This window comes from Caretta caretta, chromosome 17 (assembly GCF_965140235.1).
Source record: "Caretta caretta isolate rCarCar2 chromosome 17, rCarCar1.hap1, whole genome shotgun sequence".
Taxonomy (NCBI): Eukaryota; Metazoa; Chordata; order Testudines; family Cheloniidae; genus Caretta; species Caretta caretta.
This window is the reverse complement of record NC_134222.1, coordinates 12,756,096-12,773,468: the sequence shown is the minus strand read 5'-3', so window position 1 is coordinate 12,773,468 and position 17,373 is coordinate 12,756,096. Positions and strand designations below refer to the sequence as shown.

Below are 17,373 nucleotides of genomic sequence, written 5' to 3'. Positions count from 1 at the left end.
TTGCTGCCGAGGAGGAGGGTCTCCCCTAATGATTCTGGCGGGATGAGGAGACTGAATCGCTGGGGCCACCCCCCCAGCGTCTGTGTCCCGCTGAGGGGAGAGTGGGCCACCAAGACCCATCCCCCACCAATGGCATGCTGTTGGAGTGTGGGACCCATCACCTGTAGATGTCTGCTGCCAGAGTGGGGATGAGAGGTTGTTGGCCACCAGCCACTTCCCACCAAGTCTCCTTGCTGTTGGCAGGGCTGGGCTTGGGGGAGCGGGCTGTCCTCAGACCCTGGTGCATTATCAGGGAGGTGAAATATTTATGGCTCTGCCATGCTGTGCAGAGTTTGCTTCAGGCCGGGCGCCCTTGCTGCCGGCTCTTTGCACCTGTGGCCCACTTGGGAAGAGCCGCTTTTATTTTTTATAGATGATCATGGGTCCAGAACATGGAACATGGACCCGAGTGTGGGTAGTGCAGAGACTCGGCCCACAACGTCTCTCTCTTAACACTAGAGTTCTGAGGCGCAGTTAACACAAAGAACAGGCAGGTTTTTATTTCCCCATGAGGGACCCGTGCATTCTGCCCCCAGGTCCTGAGCCTGCTGGGAAGTGCAGGGGAATTTCTCCTCTCTGCTGTGTGTTTTGGCTCTTCAGGGAGCATTATTCAGGATTTCCAATTGAGCCTCTTTATTGGGCCATCTGTATCGTGTCACAGGCAAGCCCCAATACCAAAAGGGCTCTCATTGATTTCAAATGATTTACAGTTCGATTAGCTTTCTGGACACGCTGCAGTTGGGAAGGCGTTTGCCTGCAGCGCCCATGGCAGTCGTATGATTTCTTTCTTCGCTCGGACTTGTCATTATTCACACCAGAGACCCCTAAGCAGAAGTTTCTCTCCCTCCCCCTGCCTTGGTGCAGAAGTTGCACCCTGTAGAGTGGGGCTTGGATGCACAAGTAACCCTCCCATACCAAGAACGCAAGCTAGCATTAGCCACTTGCAATAGCTGGCCCTAGAGATTTCCAGCATAGCACAGAGCGGGGACCCCCTGTCTCTCCGCACACAGATAATGGGGCAGGACTGTCCCTTGTCCACCCACCCTGTAATTCACTGTGCACTCCTGATTTTTCACTGGGCTCTGTCATATCACGAAGAACAGTTAAAATGTCAAATTAATTTTGGGTCGTTGCCCACTGATCGCTCCTCAGTGGCCTACGTGACCCGCCTCTGCCGACCCCCATCTAATTCCTGTGGGACTGGTGCCCACGTGACACAAGCTGCTGCCACAGTTGGCACAAATCGGCACCCTCGGTGGCGCTCTTGCAAGAGAAGTCAGGGATTGAATGGGTGTACCCACTGCACTGCCTACCCTGCCCCTAGAGGGCAGCCTTCCAGGTCAGAGTAGAGAGACGTTGCCAAAGGGCTTAGAAGAGGAAACTTGCAGTGCTACGGTCTGTGGATAAATGCAGCTTGGGGCCAGACGAGGTGCCGGAAAACTGCCCGTGGAGAGTTGAGTGCCACCCCGGTGCTGCCCTGAAGCCAAACTGCCAGTTGAATGCTCTAGGGGGCCCCCTCCTCGCCCCCATTGAGCCAGCTGTCTCCAAACAATTGGAGGGGATCAGACTCCTACTCCTCACCGGCTCCATCCCTACGGTGGGGTTGCCCAAACCCCCAGACTTGCCTGGCTTCTCCCAGTCCCACCCGGTGGTGCAGTTCCCCTCCCCTGCCCGTTCTTGTAGGTCTTTGCCTGGGGCAGTGTTACACGGGAGGGTTTTCTGCCCCCGCTGCAGTGAGAGATTCTTTCTCTCCGCGTGCTGGCTGCAGAGACCGAAATCCTCCTCCTCCCCCCTCCCCCACCTCTGACTCCAGTGCTTTTGACGGCTAAATCTGTGCCTCGCTCCCTAAACCTGCCTCCTAGCCAAAGCTATTGAAAAGGTTTCCCAGCAGAGCCGGGCATTCAGCCGGAGACTGGCTCTGCCTGGCCAAGAGCCACATGCTCTCACAGACCCCAGCAGAGAGACAACAGGCCGTTTCGCATCCAGGCGAGAGGGGGCTATATCGTCTGACAGCAGAGCAGGGGATGAACCTCAACCCGAGCATGCTTGCTGCTTTGCTGCAATCCTTGATGATTATTTTTGTGCTGGGGCTGGTTAATCTTTGACATTTCACGTGGTGGCTTTAAGGGGAAAAGACAGGCCGTGGAAGACAATCGCTGATCAGCTGCAGACTGGTCGAGTACCTGGCCTAATGGCCTGAGTGCAGAACTGAGAGCCAGAGGCTCCTGGGAACCCACACAGTCTGTCCCCTGTGTGAATACTGTTCCCCGGGCATGCGTTTGCATGGGTGTGTGCAACTGCCTGGATGGGTGGGCCCTTGAGTTCTGTTCCAGGCTCTGCCACTGACTTGCTATGAGACCATGGGCAACTCACTTTGTCTCTTTGGCCATGTCTACACTATGAGCGCTACTGTGGCCAACGCTGCAGCGCTGTAGTGCCCTAGTATGGATGCTTCCTACAGTGACGTAAGGGTTTTTTCTGTCGTCGTTCAGCCACCTCCTGGAGCAGTAGCTAGATCATTCTTCCATTGACCCAGCCGTGTCTACACCAGGGGTTGGTCAGCATAGCCGCAGCCCCTGGGAGTAAATCTTTCCCACCCCTGAGTGACATAGCTCTCAATTTTAAGTGTAGACCAGGTCTCAGTGTTTACCCTTCTGCAAAACAGGGTTAGCAGTAACAAAAGGGCAGTATGGGTTAATTAGTCAATGTGCATAAAAGGCATTGAGAGTCTTGAATGAAAACGTCTGTATCAAAGCAAAGTATGATGATGATTATTCAATATGACTATGAGAGCTACCACAGAGCCTGTCTGAATCCCAGAAGTGGTAGGCAGTAACTGACCATACACTGTGTTCTCTATAAACCAGATTCTTAAATCTTCACCTAGGGAAAACTCCTATAGATTTCTGTAATCCTTGGACCTTTGCCTGCGTGCAGACTGCCTTCTGCTGGCTCTACATTTCCCACCACTGAATGACAGTGATGTTTGGAGGTAGAGAACACAGGAGCATGTAAAGTGGGTGTAAAGGACTAGAGAGAAAGTGAAAGGGTGACTTGGTCACAGGCTGGAATAGAGGTTTCATAAGAGTGGGGTTTTCAATCTAGCAGACAGAGGTCTAACAAGAGCCAATGGCCAGAGAGTGACGCTAGACAAATGCAGACTGGAAAAAAGGCCCAGCCTGACAAAGCCCTGGCTGGGATGATTTAGTTGGGGTTGGTCCTGCTTTGAGCAGGGGGTTGGACTAGATGACCTCCTGAGGTCTCTTCCAACCCTAATCTTCTATGGTTCTGTGTAAGGTGCAAATTTGTAACTGTGAGGGTAGTTCTCCATTGGAACCCTTTCCCAAGAGAGATGGTGGATTCTCTCACTGGACATTTTAAAATCAAGACTGGATTCTTTTCTAAAAGATCTGCTGTAGCTGAGCCAAATGAATTCGTCCAGGGAAGCTTTATGGCCTGTGTTATGCAAGGGGTCATGCTACATGATCCCAGACTTTACTTTTGCCCTGATAATCTAGGAATCCATGTTTCAGTCAGGTTTCCTAACAGACTTCCTGCCGCTTGCTGGGATGAGTCACCATTTCTGATTTCCTATTTTTAATTTAAGCACGTGCTTAAAATCGTGCAGTTGCTTTTAACAGCTACTCTTGGGTTTAATACAAGATGTGCGAAGAGCCCAGCAGGGCTGCGTATTATTTGCAGAATCGTAGCAAACGGAGATGGGAAAGACCCATTACTCCATCTAGTCTGTCCCTCTGCCATTGCAAGCTTGTTCCCTTCACCATGGTGTGCTCCCCAGTGTTTTGTGCTGTCCATTTAAAAATATCTTTTTGTTGGAGCTTCTGTTGCTTTTCTCAGGGCAAGGGCTCTCAACCTGGGAGTCTTGGACAGGTTTCAGGACTACACTGTCCTTCTCGTGGGGCTAAGTGGGGAAGGGACTCTGTTGGATTGTAAAATGGAAAAGGGTAAGAACTCTGGTTTAGGATCTTGTTCTACAGTCTAACAGACTGGATATAGCCCCTTGTGGGCTATATGATTCCTCTTCTGGCTTGGTGTTTACAGCCTTCAAATGTGTGTGGAGACTCCTCTTTCCTCCCCTAAGCTACCATGGGTCTGAGCTATTCTATGCAGGGTGACTAACCTTTTGCCATCAGTTGCTCCAAACCCTTAAATACTTTTATTTCTCTTCCCCTGAATTCCTTCCAGTTCGTTGACATGTTTATGGTATTGCTGTGCCCAGAACTCGATGTACTGTTGCAGGGCCCCTCCTCCACCCTGAAGCCTAAGGCAAGGCCTGTTCTCTCTTTGAGACATGATACATCTGTTCATGAAAGCCCATAGATAGGCGCTGGAGAATTAAGCAGAGGGATATGGGTGATAATTGCTCAGAGACGTGTGGACAGCCGTTGCTGGATTTAGTTGCCCTATCTTTCACATGGTGGTTTAATCTGATCAGGCAATACATCATGATATTTAGGGGCCCCTAATTCTCCCTGGCCTCAGAATGCCATTTTCCCTAACCCTGAACCCGCAAGGGTGGGTTGTCCACTGGAACCCTGACTGAGAACTCGGTTGCCAGCAGTATCAATAACTATCGGAGAAGAAAATGGGATGGCTGGTGGTTTGTCAAGAACTGATAACCTGCTCAGAACATCATGCGACACAAGGGGAATTCTTCCCCAGCAGGCTGACAGTCAGACACGGTCGATAAGGCACGCCAGGAGCAGATGTTCTGAACTAGCTCACATCACTTCTCCTGTGACATTCCCTACGGCGGCCTTTTGGAGTGGGCTAGTGTTTGTGGGTTTTGTGATGACCTGAGCGGTTCTCTCTTGGGTAACTGAGAGCTTCAGCAGCACTGGGCGGTGACTTGGTTATACATGCTGTCCATGTGGTATTTTAATGATTGATAGTCACTGCTTTTCCTGTGGTTGTTTTTGATTTTTCAGAATAGCTCCAAGGGGCTCGCGGACTTGACATGGGACCCAGTGCGTGAGCCACTTCTGGGGCAAAGCAGCTCCACTGTATTGCAAATAGACTTGGCTCTTCTCTTATTAATGATCCCATGAAGTGGCATTGCTACAAATAACCTACCTGGCATCCTTCCCTTTGCCTATGCAGGAAGGAGACTCGTTTGGAGCCATGGAGAAGGTCTGCAGGCAGCTGACCTACCACCTCAGCCCTCACTCGCAGTGGAGACGCCAAGGGATCATGAAGAGGAAGTCTCAGTCCTGGTGAGTCAGCTTCTGAAAGCCATGCAGATTGTTTGTTTGACATTTCCTCCCGCCCCCGATCAGTTGCTTCGAGACGTGTTGGTGTCACTTTCAGGTCGAAATGGAAGGAAATCGCTTCTGCCGTGGCCATCGGCGTTTGTGGGAGGGTAGCTGTAAGCAAGCCATCGGGGAGCAGAGATTGTTTCCCCAGAATCAAATTTATTCATCATCTCAGCTGCCTTTCCTGTGCTCCCAGCAACACTAATCTGTCTGTGCCACCGTATCTGTGCATTGGCTCACCCTCATCCCTTTAGGCCCAGGTGTTAGGCTTCCTATGCTCCTGGGTAGCTTTAACTTCTGGGAAATGTGATGCTTCAGTACGGATGGTCGGTTGTCTCTGCAGGTCGCTGCCCAACTGTCGCCCTTGCAAATGACAACAATTCCCTTTGGTTATGGACTAGGGGCTTGATTCTGCACAGCACAGATGTGGAGTGTTGCACCTGTAAACACGGGGTGAAAAGGGAGGAACAGGTGAGCTCATGGGAAACTGACCCCGAACTAAGGAGTGTGCTGGCCACTAGGTTGCTCTTGCCTAGTGACAGGAGTGAGACCTACGTGGGGAGTGTAGAAATAAGGGCCTTGTTAGCATGATGAGGATTATGCTTACCCCAGATCTACTCTGGCATATCTAGTCACATACCTCTGCACTTGTTTTACCCAATGCATTTGTGAACAAGGGGGCAGGTGCACAGGAGGCTTGAGGCTTGCCCCCAATCCATGCGGCAGAGTTTACCTAGCATTTACCCTCCTCTGCTGTCACTGTCTCTTTGGCTGGGCTTTGCTTGCCACTGGGACGACACCTGCTCTCAACTGTCCTTGCAGAATTCAGTGCTTCTGCTGCATTGTACCTGCTTTTATGCCCTGGTTCACATTATGCAGGGACTTGGGGGGGATGCAGGCTTAATTGCTATGATGCTGATATGTGCATTCATCTTTGCAAAGCTAGACAGACCACCTGGGGCTTAAATCTGCCGGGCCAGTTGGTGTAACGTATCTGAATTAATCAACTGCACTGGGGATTTAGCAAGAAGGGCTTTAGGATGGGATTTTCAAAAGCTACAAAGGCACTTAAGTACCCAACTCCTAGTGAAAGTCCAATGGGAATCGGGTGCTTAAGTCTTGGAGAATCTCTCTCTTATTAAATCAGTGTTTGCATATGAGGGTGCAACCCTCTCCCTTTCTAAATCCCTAGCCCTTTCCCCTTGTCTGTTGTGTACTCATTGTCCGGGAAGGCTGCATGAAACTTCCACAGATGCATAAATACTTAGCTGACAACAGTTGTATTCACCATCAGAGTCTATGGTGTAATGTGATGATCAGAGACAACACCAATTTGTCCAGGCTAGACTTTCTGCTCTGACAGTTAACGTACAAGCGCAGTGGCTGTGTTGTTGTGAGACATCTTGGCTTTGTGATGATCTGCATAGAGGGAATTGTGGGATTAAAAACAGCCCAGGGGCGGGGAGGAAAACATCTAATTCAAATGAACCATCTTAACCCCTCCCCACAAGCTCCTCAAAATACCAGTGTCACTGCTATGTGCATGTCCCAGAACTCTGCAGCTTAGAAGCACGTGGCTAAGGCAGCATTGACAGAAATCCAAAAGGTCAGCTGTCTGCCCAGCATGGCTGATGCGGCGTCTCCGATAAAGTCAGTGTCAAGTGCGTGCTGTCTCCAGCCCATCGGTGGCTTGTTTCTTTCTTTTCCAAGGGTGCAAGTTCAATTATTGCCATCTCCTGACACAATTAAAAGCCCTACCTGTCAGCTCAGCACTAAGGTCTGCTTCAGCAGCTCTTCCACTGGAGCCACCCTGTGGCAGCTCTAGGTTGAGTGTGCAGCTAGGTGGGGGCATTGCTCAGGGACTGCTGCGGTTGGCTGGCTGGTCCCTGAAATCCCACTGTTGCTGCTGCTCTTTTGGTGCCCCCTGCTGGGACGTGCGCTGAATAGGTTGGGGCACTGGAGCAGCTGCCCTGCATGGATCTTCGAGCTACAAGAGCCATTCCATTATATTGACAAGGGAGAAGGGTGCCGAGCATTAGGATGAAGGTAAATGTGTGTTGCTCTGATTTTATGCTCCCGTTTTTCTAGGTAGGGCAGAGCCCCCCAAACCCTGGTAAGTTTGTTGTTCCCCTGCTGCAGCCACCTGCTAGGAAAAGGTCCAACTTCTCATATAAATTCATTTAATTCCTGAGGGTGGCGCTACACCTTGGAAACCTTTGAGCTAGTTTAGAGGTGGCCTTTTTTTCACATGCCGAATCACGACTATAAGCCTCAAGGCATCAACGGGGGAGGGGAGGGCACCGCACCAGCCCATCATGTATTGAGTGCCAGATGGATCTGTTAGCAAGGGAACGGGCTTCTCTGCTTTCCCTTTTCTCTCGCTCATGTGGAGGGGTGAAGCTCCCTCTTCCATTCATCTCCTCTTTCTGTGGCTGGGAGAAATGCAGTCAGTCATCCTCCTCCACGCTGGAAATGGCCATTAAATGTCCCAGTATGAGATATTTACGGGGAAGTCTGCCATGCCACAATATCTCTCTATCCATCATGTAATGCACTCTATTTCGAGGATCCCAGATGGTGGGGTATCTCCTGGCAGTCTCTGATTATTGCATGATGGGGTTTCTTGTGCCTGTGTTGGAATGGAGCTGCTCGGTAACAGTGAATGGATACTGTCTATTAATATAGTGGTTTAGTTTAATAGGGGGGTTGTCAGGAAAAACAAGCAGGAAGGGGAACAATGGCTCAAGATAAGCCACTCCTCAGGAAACTCCTAAGGGTTGTTGAGAGACAATACCCCAATGATGAGCTTTGAAGGTTCAGCCTCTTAGCTCCCCCAACATACACAATTGATTCTGATGAGCAGGGACGAAGTCCAGGAAGGCGCAAAGGAACTCTGACGGGTTTAAAAGGACTTTCTCAAGAGGAGAGGAGTTGTTTGGAGGGACCAGGCTTCTACACAGGCGCCACTGGGGCATCTGACAAATTAAGGCCTGCCGAGGCTACCATCAGAGGACGGTAAGCCTGTAGGGAAGATAGCCGTGCGTGCCGACTGTTTGTGGCTTTAAAAATTCTCTCTGAATGTTTTGTTGCTCCTGTGAAAGCAAGCACTCCCTAGGTTTTAAGAAGGCTATTTTGTCACTGGATACCGCTGGTCACAGACTCCCACAGGGGAGAAATGCAGGTGATCAGTCAGATCAGCGGGGTCAGCACGGTTGATACCCAGAGTGCTTGAGCCCAAGGCCCGCTCTGAGAGGGGGAGAACTGTGGAGTTCTGCCCAGGGGAGGCAAAGGCCTGAGGTGGGTGGTGCACACACACTCAGAGACTAGGAAGGGGACAGAGGTGCAGCTAGCTCCGTAACTCTGAGAGCGACTTCCTCTGACAGGGCCCTGACCTAGCAGGGACCCTGGCCTCATCTGGTACGGCAAGTCCCATATTTTTATGATGCTGACGGGTGCTGAGATAAACGGCACCGCTCTCCCTTGCACGGCACGCAGAGCTTTGCTTCCACGCCGCGTGCACCAAGTAGCAGAGGTGGAGTAGTATAAGATTCGGCCGTGGAAACTCTTGGTATTGCTAATTCTGTATCGTAAGTGTGGTGTTGGGCAAGGCCTGTGTGCAGCACTGTCCCCTGGACTGATTGCTAATCACTGCTAACGACTGACTTATGACACTGTCTCCTCATTGATGGCTGTTTGCATTGTGGTTGTAGCTGTGTTGGTCTCAGGATCTTAGAGAGAGAGGGTGGGTGAGGTAATGTCTTTTGTTTGACCAACTTTGCTTGATGAAAGAGACCAGCTTTCAAGCCCCATAGAGCTCTTCTTCAGTAGCTAACAAATTCTCTCTGAGGGCATGGCTACACTTGCAGATGTAGAGCGCTTTGAGTTAAACCAGCCTCCGTGGAGCGCAGTAGGGAAAGCGCTGCAGCCTGTCCACACTGACAGCTAGAAGCGCACTGGCGTGGCCACATTAGCAGCTCTTGCAACGGCCACAGAGAGCAGTGCCTTGTGGCAGCTATCCCAGCATGCAAGTGGCTGCAACGTGCTTTTCAAATGGGGTGGGGGGTGGGGGTGGAGTGTGACAGGGAATGTGGGGGGAGAGTGAGTGGGTTTTTGGGGAACTGAGAGCGTGTCAGCATGCTGTCTTGTAAGTTCAGACTGCAGCAGACCCCCCTCACCCTCACCTCTCTCTCTCACTCTCACAGCAAGCAGCATTCCATAGTAATGGTTCCTTTGTCCCAGAGCAGATAAGCAGCTGGCTGTCAGAAACGGAGCTTTCAAAGGTATATCCGCATTCCTACAGTGATTCCAAAACAATGAGAAGAGTGGCCACGTGATTTAAGGGGATTATGGGACGTTTCCAGAGGCTGATCAGAGCGCAGTAACGCAACACCTCGTTCACACTGGTGCCCGAGCATTTCAGCCAAGGCGCACCAAGCATTAATCTTCTTGCCGAGGTGGAGTACCAGGAGCGCTCTAGCCGTGGAGTCAGAGCGCTCTACATGCCTTGCCAGTGTGGACGGGTCGTGAGCGAGGGGCCTGGGGCTGCTTTAAATGTGCTCTAACTCACAAGTGTAGCCAAGCCCTGAGCTCCTGCTCTTTTGCAGCAGGGTGAACTGAGTTCTAGCCCTGCTGAGGGGGTGAACGTCTGGTGAGCTGTAGTGTGCTTCACAGTGACCGTGAAAAGCAGGTCCAATAAAAGGCTAAATAATCCTGTCATGCATCAGATGTTTGCCTCTGCCTCCATCTTTGACATTTGCCAAGGGTGTGTATTATTGATTGGCAATGTTACTTTCTTTGTCTCGCTGTTATGTTTTATGCGTGTTTGTTTTTATTCCTTAAAGAAAGGGAAGGTGACAGTAGCTAGAGGAGTCAGTTATAATCAGCATTATATATCATCAACTCGGGGGCCCCAGGTGTGATCATGTCTCTGTTGTAACAGGTGCAGTACAAACACATAGTAAGAGACAGTCCCTGTTCCAAAAAACTTCTAATCTAAATACACAAGACAGACAAAGGGTGGGAGGGGAAGCAGGCACAGAGAGATTAAGTGACTTACCCACAGCCAAATAGCACATCAGTGGCAGAGAATCAGCATTAGAACCCATGTCTCTCCTGAGATTTGTCCTTCTGCCCTAACCACTAACATTGTCGCTAGGTAGTCCAGCGACAGATGCCCTAGAAATGGCTCAGATTGGGATGTAGAATAACTGCAGTTTCATGTGACTGTTGTTCTCGGATTTTTAAGCACAGTGTGTAATTAAAAAATCGGATTGATTTGTATTCACTATTAGATAAGCAAAACTGTCAGATCTGCGCACTGCATACTCGGAGATCTGTTCTGCCCATTTTAATAAAAGAGCAGGGCAGGAGCACCCGATCGAGGAGTTTACTGTAAGTCACATCCCATTGGGTGTTCTCAGCACATGGTGCAGCGTGATAAATGGGGCACGTAATAAATGGGACACGCAGTCATTGCTTTACCCTATTTTTTTTTTAGTTAGAGTAGGAAATGACCACCCCTTGCTGTCCTCTTAGGATGTAATTAAACCTATAATGCTGTGGCAGTGGGGAGCTTTTCCGGGCTGAAGAGTCTCAAGAAACTCTGTAAAACAGATTTTAAAAAGTCAGTTTTGTGCCATTCTCTGTCTTTAATTATCAGATCTCTCTCCACGTGTGTGTGTGTGTGTTTTCCCCCCCAGAGACCTAACTGGCTTTAGCTCGGAGCCCTGTTGTAAGATTCTACTCTCTCCTTTGGAAGAGGCGAGAAATAGTTGAGGTTTTTGACCATCATAATAGCGAAGGGTTGAGATTCATCCGTAACGTCAGTCCAGTTGTGGCCACGTACTTGAGGCAGCACTGGGATGAGGTACGCATCCTGTACACCCTATCACACAGCTCAAAGCTGACAAACGAGGCCTATCTTGGCTGTAGTAATTAAAGAACACGTGGCCCTTCGCCTTAGAATGGCGGTGTGAGCCCTTCCGCCCTGAAACTCCGGTAGATTCCCCCCTGTGCTTTTGATCGGGTCGAATGATTCTCTTGTCTCTCCGTCCTGAGCTGGAGTGCGGTGTTGCTGTCCAACAGCTGCAGTGTTTCACAGCTGGGTGAAGTGATCCAGACGCTTCTGCATACATTGCCTTTACTCCTCAGGGCCTCCAAGGGGCTTAGTTATTTAATATACCTGTGTGTACAGTAATGCGCTCAGAGATGGTTAGGGGCTGTGCGCTCCTATAGAGCCTTTCATTATTAAAACAATAAAGCACCGAGGGGCAGTTTTCCTCTCTCCCTCCCCCTCGCTACTCATACGAGCTGGTCCCAATAACACTCTGCCATTGAATTTATGGACTCTATTTCCTGTCTGCCGCCATCCCCAATCCTACAGTTCTTCACTTCGCTGCACTTCAGCTTAATTAGCAGTTGGCTCCAAGCGACACAGAAATGGGTCTTGAGAACCTGTATTTGCATAAATCTTTTTGCAGGTTAATGAACTTTGTCATAGTGGAGTAATGAGCAGAAGTCCTTTTGGTCTCTTGTGGAGTTGGAGGGGAGCTCTGGATAGATTCTATATGCTGAGATGAAGTTGAACCATAAATAAAACACGCGGGCCTGTAGGAATAGCTAGTTTATTTTCCTGGTCTTTGTGCTTATCACACTGCGTCCTGTTCTGCTACTTTTCTTCTCACCTGGCCAATAATCGTGTGATTCTGGGCTTTGTAAAACTCCCCTCTCTCTTTCTCAGCAAAACCACCCACACATTTTTCTTTGCTCCTCAGTCCTTTTTGCAATGTCTTATGTGTGGTGATACAAGATTCCTTTGGGGAGAAGTTTCATCCTCCATTATTAATGGGCTTTCCAATTAGGAAAGGCCCTCCTCAGGAAATTATTTATTTTGATTCATGAAATCTTAATCTCCTGATGCCCTGTTCATGCTGCCATTGAAATGGTTCTATCAGCAACGTTTAAGATAGATGACCCCAAAATAAACTCTGGATCTGAAAATCCCAAACTTTTGGGGATTCAGGTTTGGAATCCATCTCCAAATTTCAATCACTCCATTTTCACCCAGGGGCAGAATCAGCTCTTGAAATCCAGTAAACCTTGGTCTTTGGTGTGATGGAGATCCAGATCATAATACAGTATTAGGGTGTTGGGTCTGTCTTTGGCTTAAACACAGTTGTTGCTAGCACTGTTCTAGGTTAGCATCCTGACCCAGGGTGGGATTGCCTTTTGTTCTGAGTACCGCATTCTACAACCGTGGGGGTCACTGTATAGCCTGCTTCTCTCGATCAAAGAGTAAAGAGCCCTGTCCATGTTTTCCAGGGTAACTGGCCTGGAACTGTGATGGTGACGACAGTGGATTCACTCACAGTGCAGGCAGAGCCACAGGGATCATGGTTTGTTGAAGGGAAAAGCGTGGGAGAATGCTTCGTTGCGCTGTGCGTGTTCTCCTTGTGTTCCAATGGCAATCCAATAACGTACCAATTATTTACAAAACCGCACCCTTGCTCTGTCACCACAAGTAGCAAACAAACTGCCTGTTTTGATGGCAGTATGAAAGTAAAGGGCTGTAGTCCCCAGAGTCGACCGAGTCCGTGTATCCATTGTACAAATGCAGCAGTGAAAGGATCCATTTGTTCCTGCCACGAGCAAGCATCCCTTGGAATGAGTGCAAGGTTTTCAGTTTTCTCTCTCTGCCGTTGTGGTGTCTCTTTCCCAGAGGAGCTAGTCAGAGGACTGTTTTCCACGTTGTCATCGCTGGTGCTGGGAATGGACTGCCCGACGTATCTGGGATGTGGAGGGAAACCCAGGGATGGGAAGCATCATACTACCCGCAGCGAGTGGAGGGAGCGGGGACAGTTTGTTGCCCAACAGTGTTCAAAGTGACCGTGTACAGTGCAGGGCATTATTAACAATAACGCCTACCTCTTATATAGAGGTCTTGTCTGTAGATCCCAAAGCGCTTTACAAAGGAGGTCCGTATCATTAGTCAGTTTCGCCAATGGGGGAACTAAAATAATGCGACTTGCCCACAATCACGCAGCCGGTCAGTGGCAGAGCCAGGAATAGAGCCCATGTCTCTGCGGGATGAGTCCAGTGCTCCGTCCACTAGGCAGCATGGCCTCCCTAATGGTGAAGACCTAAAACGCTCTTCATGGATTAGTCATTATGACACCCTCTCAGGCAGGTAGGTGCTATACTGATATTCCAGAGGGGAGAAACTGAGGCATGGAGAAGGTGACTTTTTCAAGGTCACACAGCACGTCATGGTCAGAGCTGAGAATAGAAACCCAGGGGTCTCAGAGTCCATTCACCTGATCTCACCACTAGAAAACTCCCCTTTTCCATATGCTGCTTGAATATCTAGGAAAACGAGGGAAATGAGATCTCGAAAGCCTCTGGCAGAGAAAGGGGGTCAGGAAGTTAAAGCCAAGGGGCAGTGCCCAGATATTGGGGGTCCCAATATTACTATATTGTTTGAGCCGTTGAGGCCAGATTATCTATAATAGAGAGACTGCAGGCGACATGACACCACTGACCTGACAGTTGGCTTCCTGCAAGCCATATTGTGTTTTGGGCTGCAGTTGGATCTCTCTCTGCCTCGGACCCCACAGTTGGTTTACTTGCCCTTTGTGTGGCAATCACTCAACAGAGGAGCCACTCCAGGGTACCCTTTGGGCAGTGGATTAACTCCCTAGAGAGGGTATATTCAGACATCAGCCATTAACTGAGGCAACACTAAGCCCTATGGAAAGGGTTGATCGCAGAGCTGTGTGTTTGGGTTCTGCCGGAAACCAAGTGTCTCAGTATTTGTAGCTGTTGTTTTGTTTTTTTTTATAGCCCTGTTGGACTTTGGGGGAGGTGCGTGTCACTTATGAAGCCAAAATAACCACGAGATCAGGTATTGTCACCATATCACCACCATAGGGACTGAAATCTCCTGAGAAGGCTGGATCACTCATTACTTGGGACCAGTAAATGGCTTTTTGACTCATTTAAAAATAAAACCCCGAAGCTTGAGAAATGTCAACATGAAAATTAGACCCTATACGCATATGTTGCTTATAGCAGCTATTTCCTGTGGGCCCCTTTTCCATCTCCCCATTGCTTCATAGTCTGCATTTTATCCATCTGCCTGAGTATCTTCGTCGATTTTTCAGAAGTGGACTGTCACGGCGCTATCTGAGTTATAAGAGACATAGGGCCTGATTCTCCTGACGCCTGCTTTATGCCATCGTTATTAATTGAGTTACTCCCAACTTGCACTGACGTGAGGTCAGAAACAGGCCGGTCATAGGTGGGCAGCATTGGATACTGTGAAACAGATGAATTCTTCAGGTTAGCTGTCATTAGAGCAACGGCACCAAAATGGGAAGTTTATAAATAGGAAGTTTTATCTGCTCTGTGGATGTCATATGCAGTCTGCACCTGTCCTTGTGGTGCCATAAAGCAAGACTTCCCTCAGAGAGCCCTGCGTGGGCATGCATGCTGGGGGGTGGGTGTGAAAAATAGCCTTCCTTAAAGTTTCTGCCAAGTAAAATACGTCACCTGCTAGGATGAGAGCCATGTGTTAACTTAACTCATCAGGACAAATGCTGGCTTGAAGCTGCCTCCCTCTGCCATTTCTGAGTGATGTAGTCACTGTCTGGAGACAATAAAACTACTTCTACTGCCTAAGAGATGATGGATTTTCCTTTTTCTTTCCCTCTCTCCCAGCCCCTCGCAATATTAGTCTTGTGAAACTTTCAGGCTGCAGCCTGTCTAATGTTCATTCGTCCTCTGTCTTTCTGGAGATGAATTCTGTATAATATCTGGCAAATGAAGTCCAAATTTGAAAGGTGTAAAATACAAAGCCAGACATCACCTGCTGCTGCTACCATCTGATTTGCAGATGCTGGGAGCTCCTTGGGCCTGATCCAAAGCCCATTGAAGCAGGTGAAAAGACTGCCATTGACTTCAGTGGGCTTTGGATCAGTCTTTCTGTCTGAATGTGGGGGAAAGCAAATCCTTTTTTGGTTTCTAAATCCCCATCCAGCTTAAGAGCTCACTGCACTGGTTGAAAATATTGCACTGTCCCATGGGAAACATTTTCAACTGCTCTTTCCCATTCTGCCTTGTTTACTAAGCCGTTGTTGTGAATTCATCTCCTGTTTTCTTGACTATTCCCAGGGACAGCATCAAATTCCTGTAAGCTCCACAATTTGGAGATTTTGTTTAAAACAAATTACAATCAGGTGGGGAGGTGTGGCAAATCCTAACAGGAGCAGAATTGTTTTAAAAGTCAGTTCAAACTTATTTTGGGGGGTTCTTTGAATTTATTTCAAAATTCCCCTGCCCAGTTGTGACCCCAGCAGGACTGTGCAAGTGTCTGAAACCAGAAAATGAAATGAATTAGCAGCAAAGGTGAAACTGACTCCCAACAGAATGGAATGAAGTGGGAAAAGTAAAGGAACCGTGTAAATGGTTCATAGTCAGTTGGAGTTTTAAGATGGTGTTAAGCTACAGTGAATTTTTTTTCATAAATGTTTTAGTTTTTGGTTTCATACAAGGGCTGCATCTGGTAGTGTTCAGTATGGCACTGGGGTGAAGCGAAAGTCAACCGTGTAATAAAATCTATTCCTAGGTGGGCGATGGGAATGTGGCTGCCAATGAGAATGCAGGGGGAAGATGGGCCCTTTGCCATTTCTCATCATAATGTGATGCATTATGCCAGGGGACGGGGGGGATGTCAACCAGACATTTCCTCCTGGGTATCCTTGCCCAACCCTCCCACAGCCATGTACGTCAAATCTTTTCAAACAGCTACTTGACTGCTTCCCAGAACCAGTGCACATTAAGGGAGGGATGTGCCTTCATGGGGCAGCTTGCAGGATCAGGGCATTAAAGGAAGACAACGCTGTTGGTGCTTCACTCTCTTAACACCCAGATTTTAAGTTCTGTAGGTTGCGTGTGTAACCCATCCAGTGTCACGGAGACCACTTAGAGAACGTTAAATGAGTCTGCTCTACAGCCTTAGCTAACAGCCAGTTGGCTTTTAGCTCATGTGGCAGAGGTTCATGCCCTAGGCTCCAGAAATCCCCAGTTCGATCCCACCTGCTGACGACCGAGGTCTGTTGACATTACACGTGCACTTCCCAAGAATAGCCCCTCGTTGAAGAAGATGCATGCTCACTTAGAATGGCTCTCTGTCTGAGGTTTATATGTTGCACGTGTGGAATGTATACACAGAGCATGATTTCTGTAAGGTTCACAGGTTTTTTTATATTTGGCCTGTGGATTCCAACTGTGTTTTCCAATTTGTCTGATCTACCCAGGTCATGTGAGCCTGGAACTCCATGAGCCAAAGCCTGCTGTCCTTACTCAGGCAAAACTTCCATTGACACCTATGAGAGGTTTCCCCAAATAAGGACTTGAGAATCAGGCCCCAGGAGGTATAAAACACAAACCACTATGTAGATACAGGCTGCAAATCCACGTGAGTTTCTTTAAGTGTGTGTGTTGGAGTATAGTTACTCCTCCCACTTCTTATTTGTAATGGGTAACATCCACTTTCCCTGTGCAGAATGTCAATTCGAGGCCTGTGTATCACTGATGGTTTAAGAGGGATTGAAGCAGTGCACAAGCCTTGTGTTCACTCTGCACAGGGAAGGTAGATTTCACCCAGTGAAAACTTAGTGTTGACATTTCTTGCTATTCTGCTGCCTTGATTTCTTCCCCTTCCTCCTCCCCCACATAATTAATCCATCCCTTATGGGCAGCCAACTGTGGTTTATAGACCAGTTCCTTCCTTCAGCGCAGTCCATAAACTCCTTGCTGTTTAGTTACACTAGTTCGTTCGGCTAAATTCCAATTTAAACAGGGTTTTCTTTCATCTCCACTTCACAAACAATGCCATTCAGCAGCTAAAATGAATCCCTAATTTAGTATGTATTAATCTGGAGTGACATTCCATAGAAATGTTACTTTTGGACAAATGAGCTTCATGTTTTTCGCTCGGCAGAATGTTCTCCTTATTTGCCAGGCCGGCAGTTTGTTCCATTTAATCAAAGTCCTGGACACCCAA

At 48.7% G+C, this 17,373-nt stretch overlaps 1 protein-coding gene across 2 annotated transcripts in view; it reads left to right on the top strand.

Moving 5' to 3' along the window:
- Positions 1-17,373, top strand: part of LRRC75A (leucine rich repeat containing 75A) — a 191,444-nt gene that overhangs the window by 120,996 nt on the left and 53,075 nt on the right. For both annotated transcript variants that reach the window (XM_048824181.2, XM_048824182.2), the window contains exon 3: positions 5,161-5,273. In XM_048824181.2, coding sequence (XP_048680138.1) covers positions 5,161-5,273 — 113 coding nt within the window. The remainder of the gene's footprint in view (positions 1-5,160; positions 5,274-17,373) is intronic.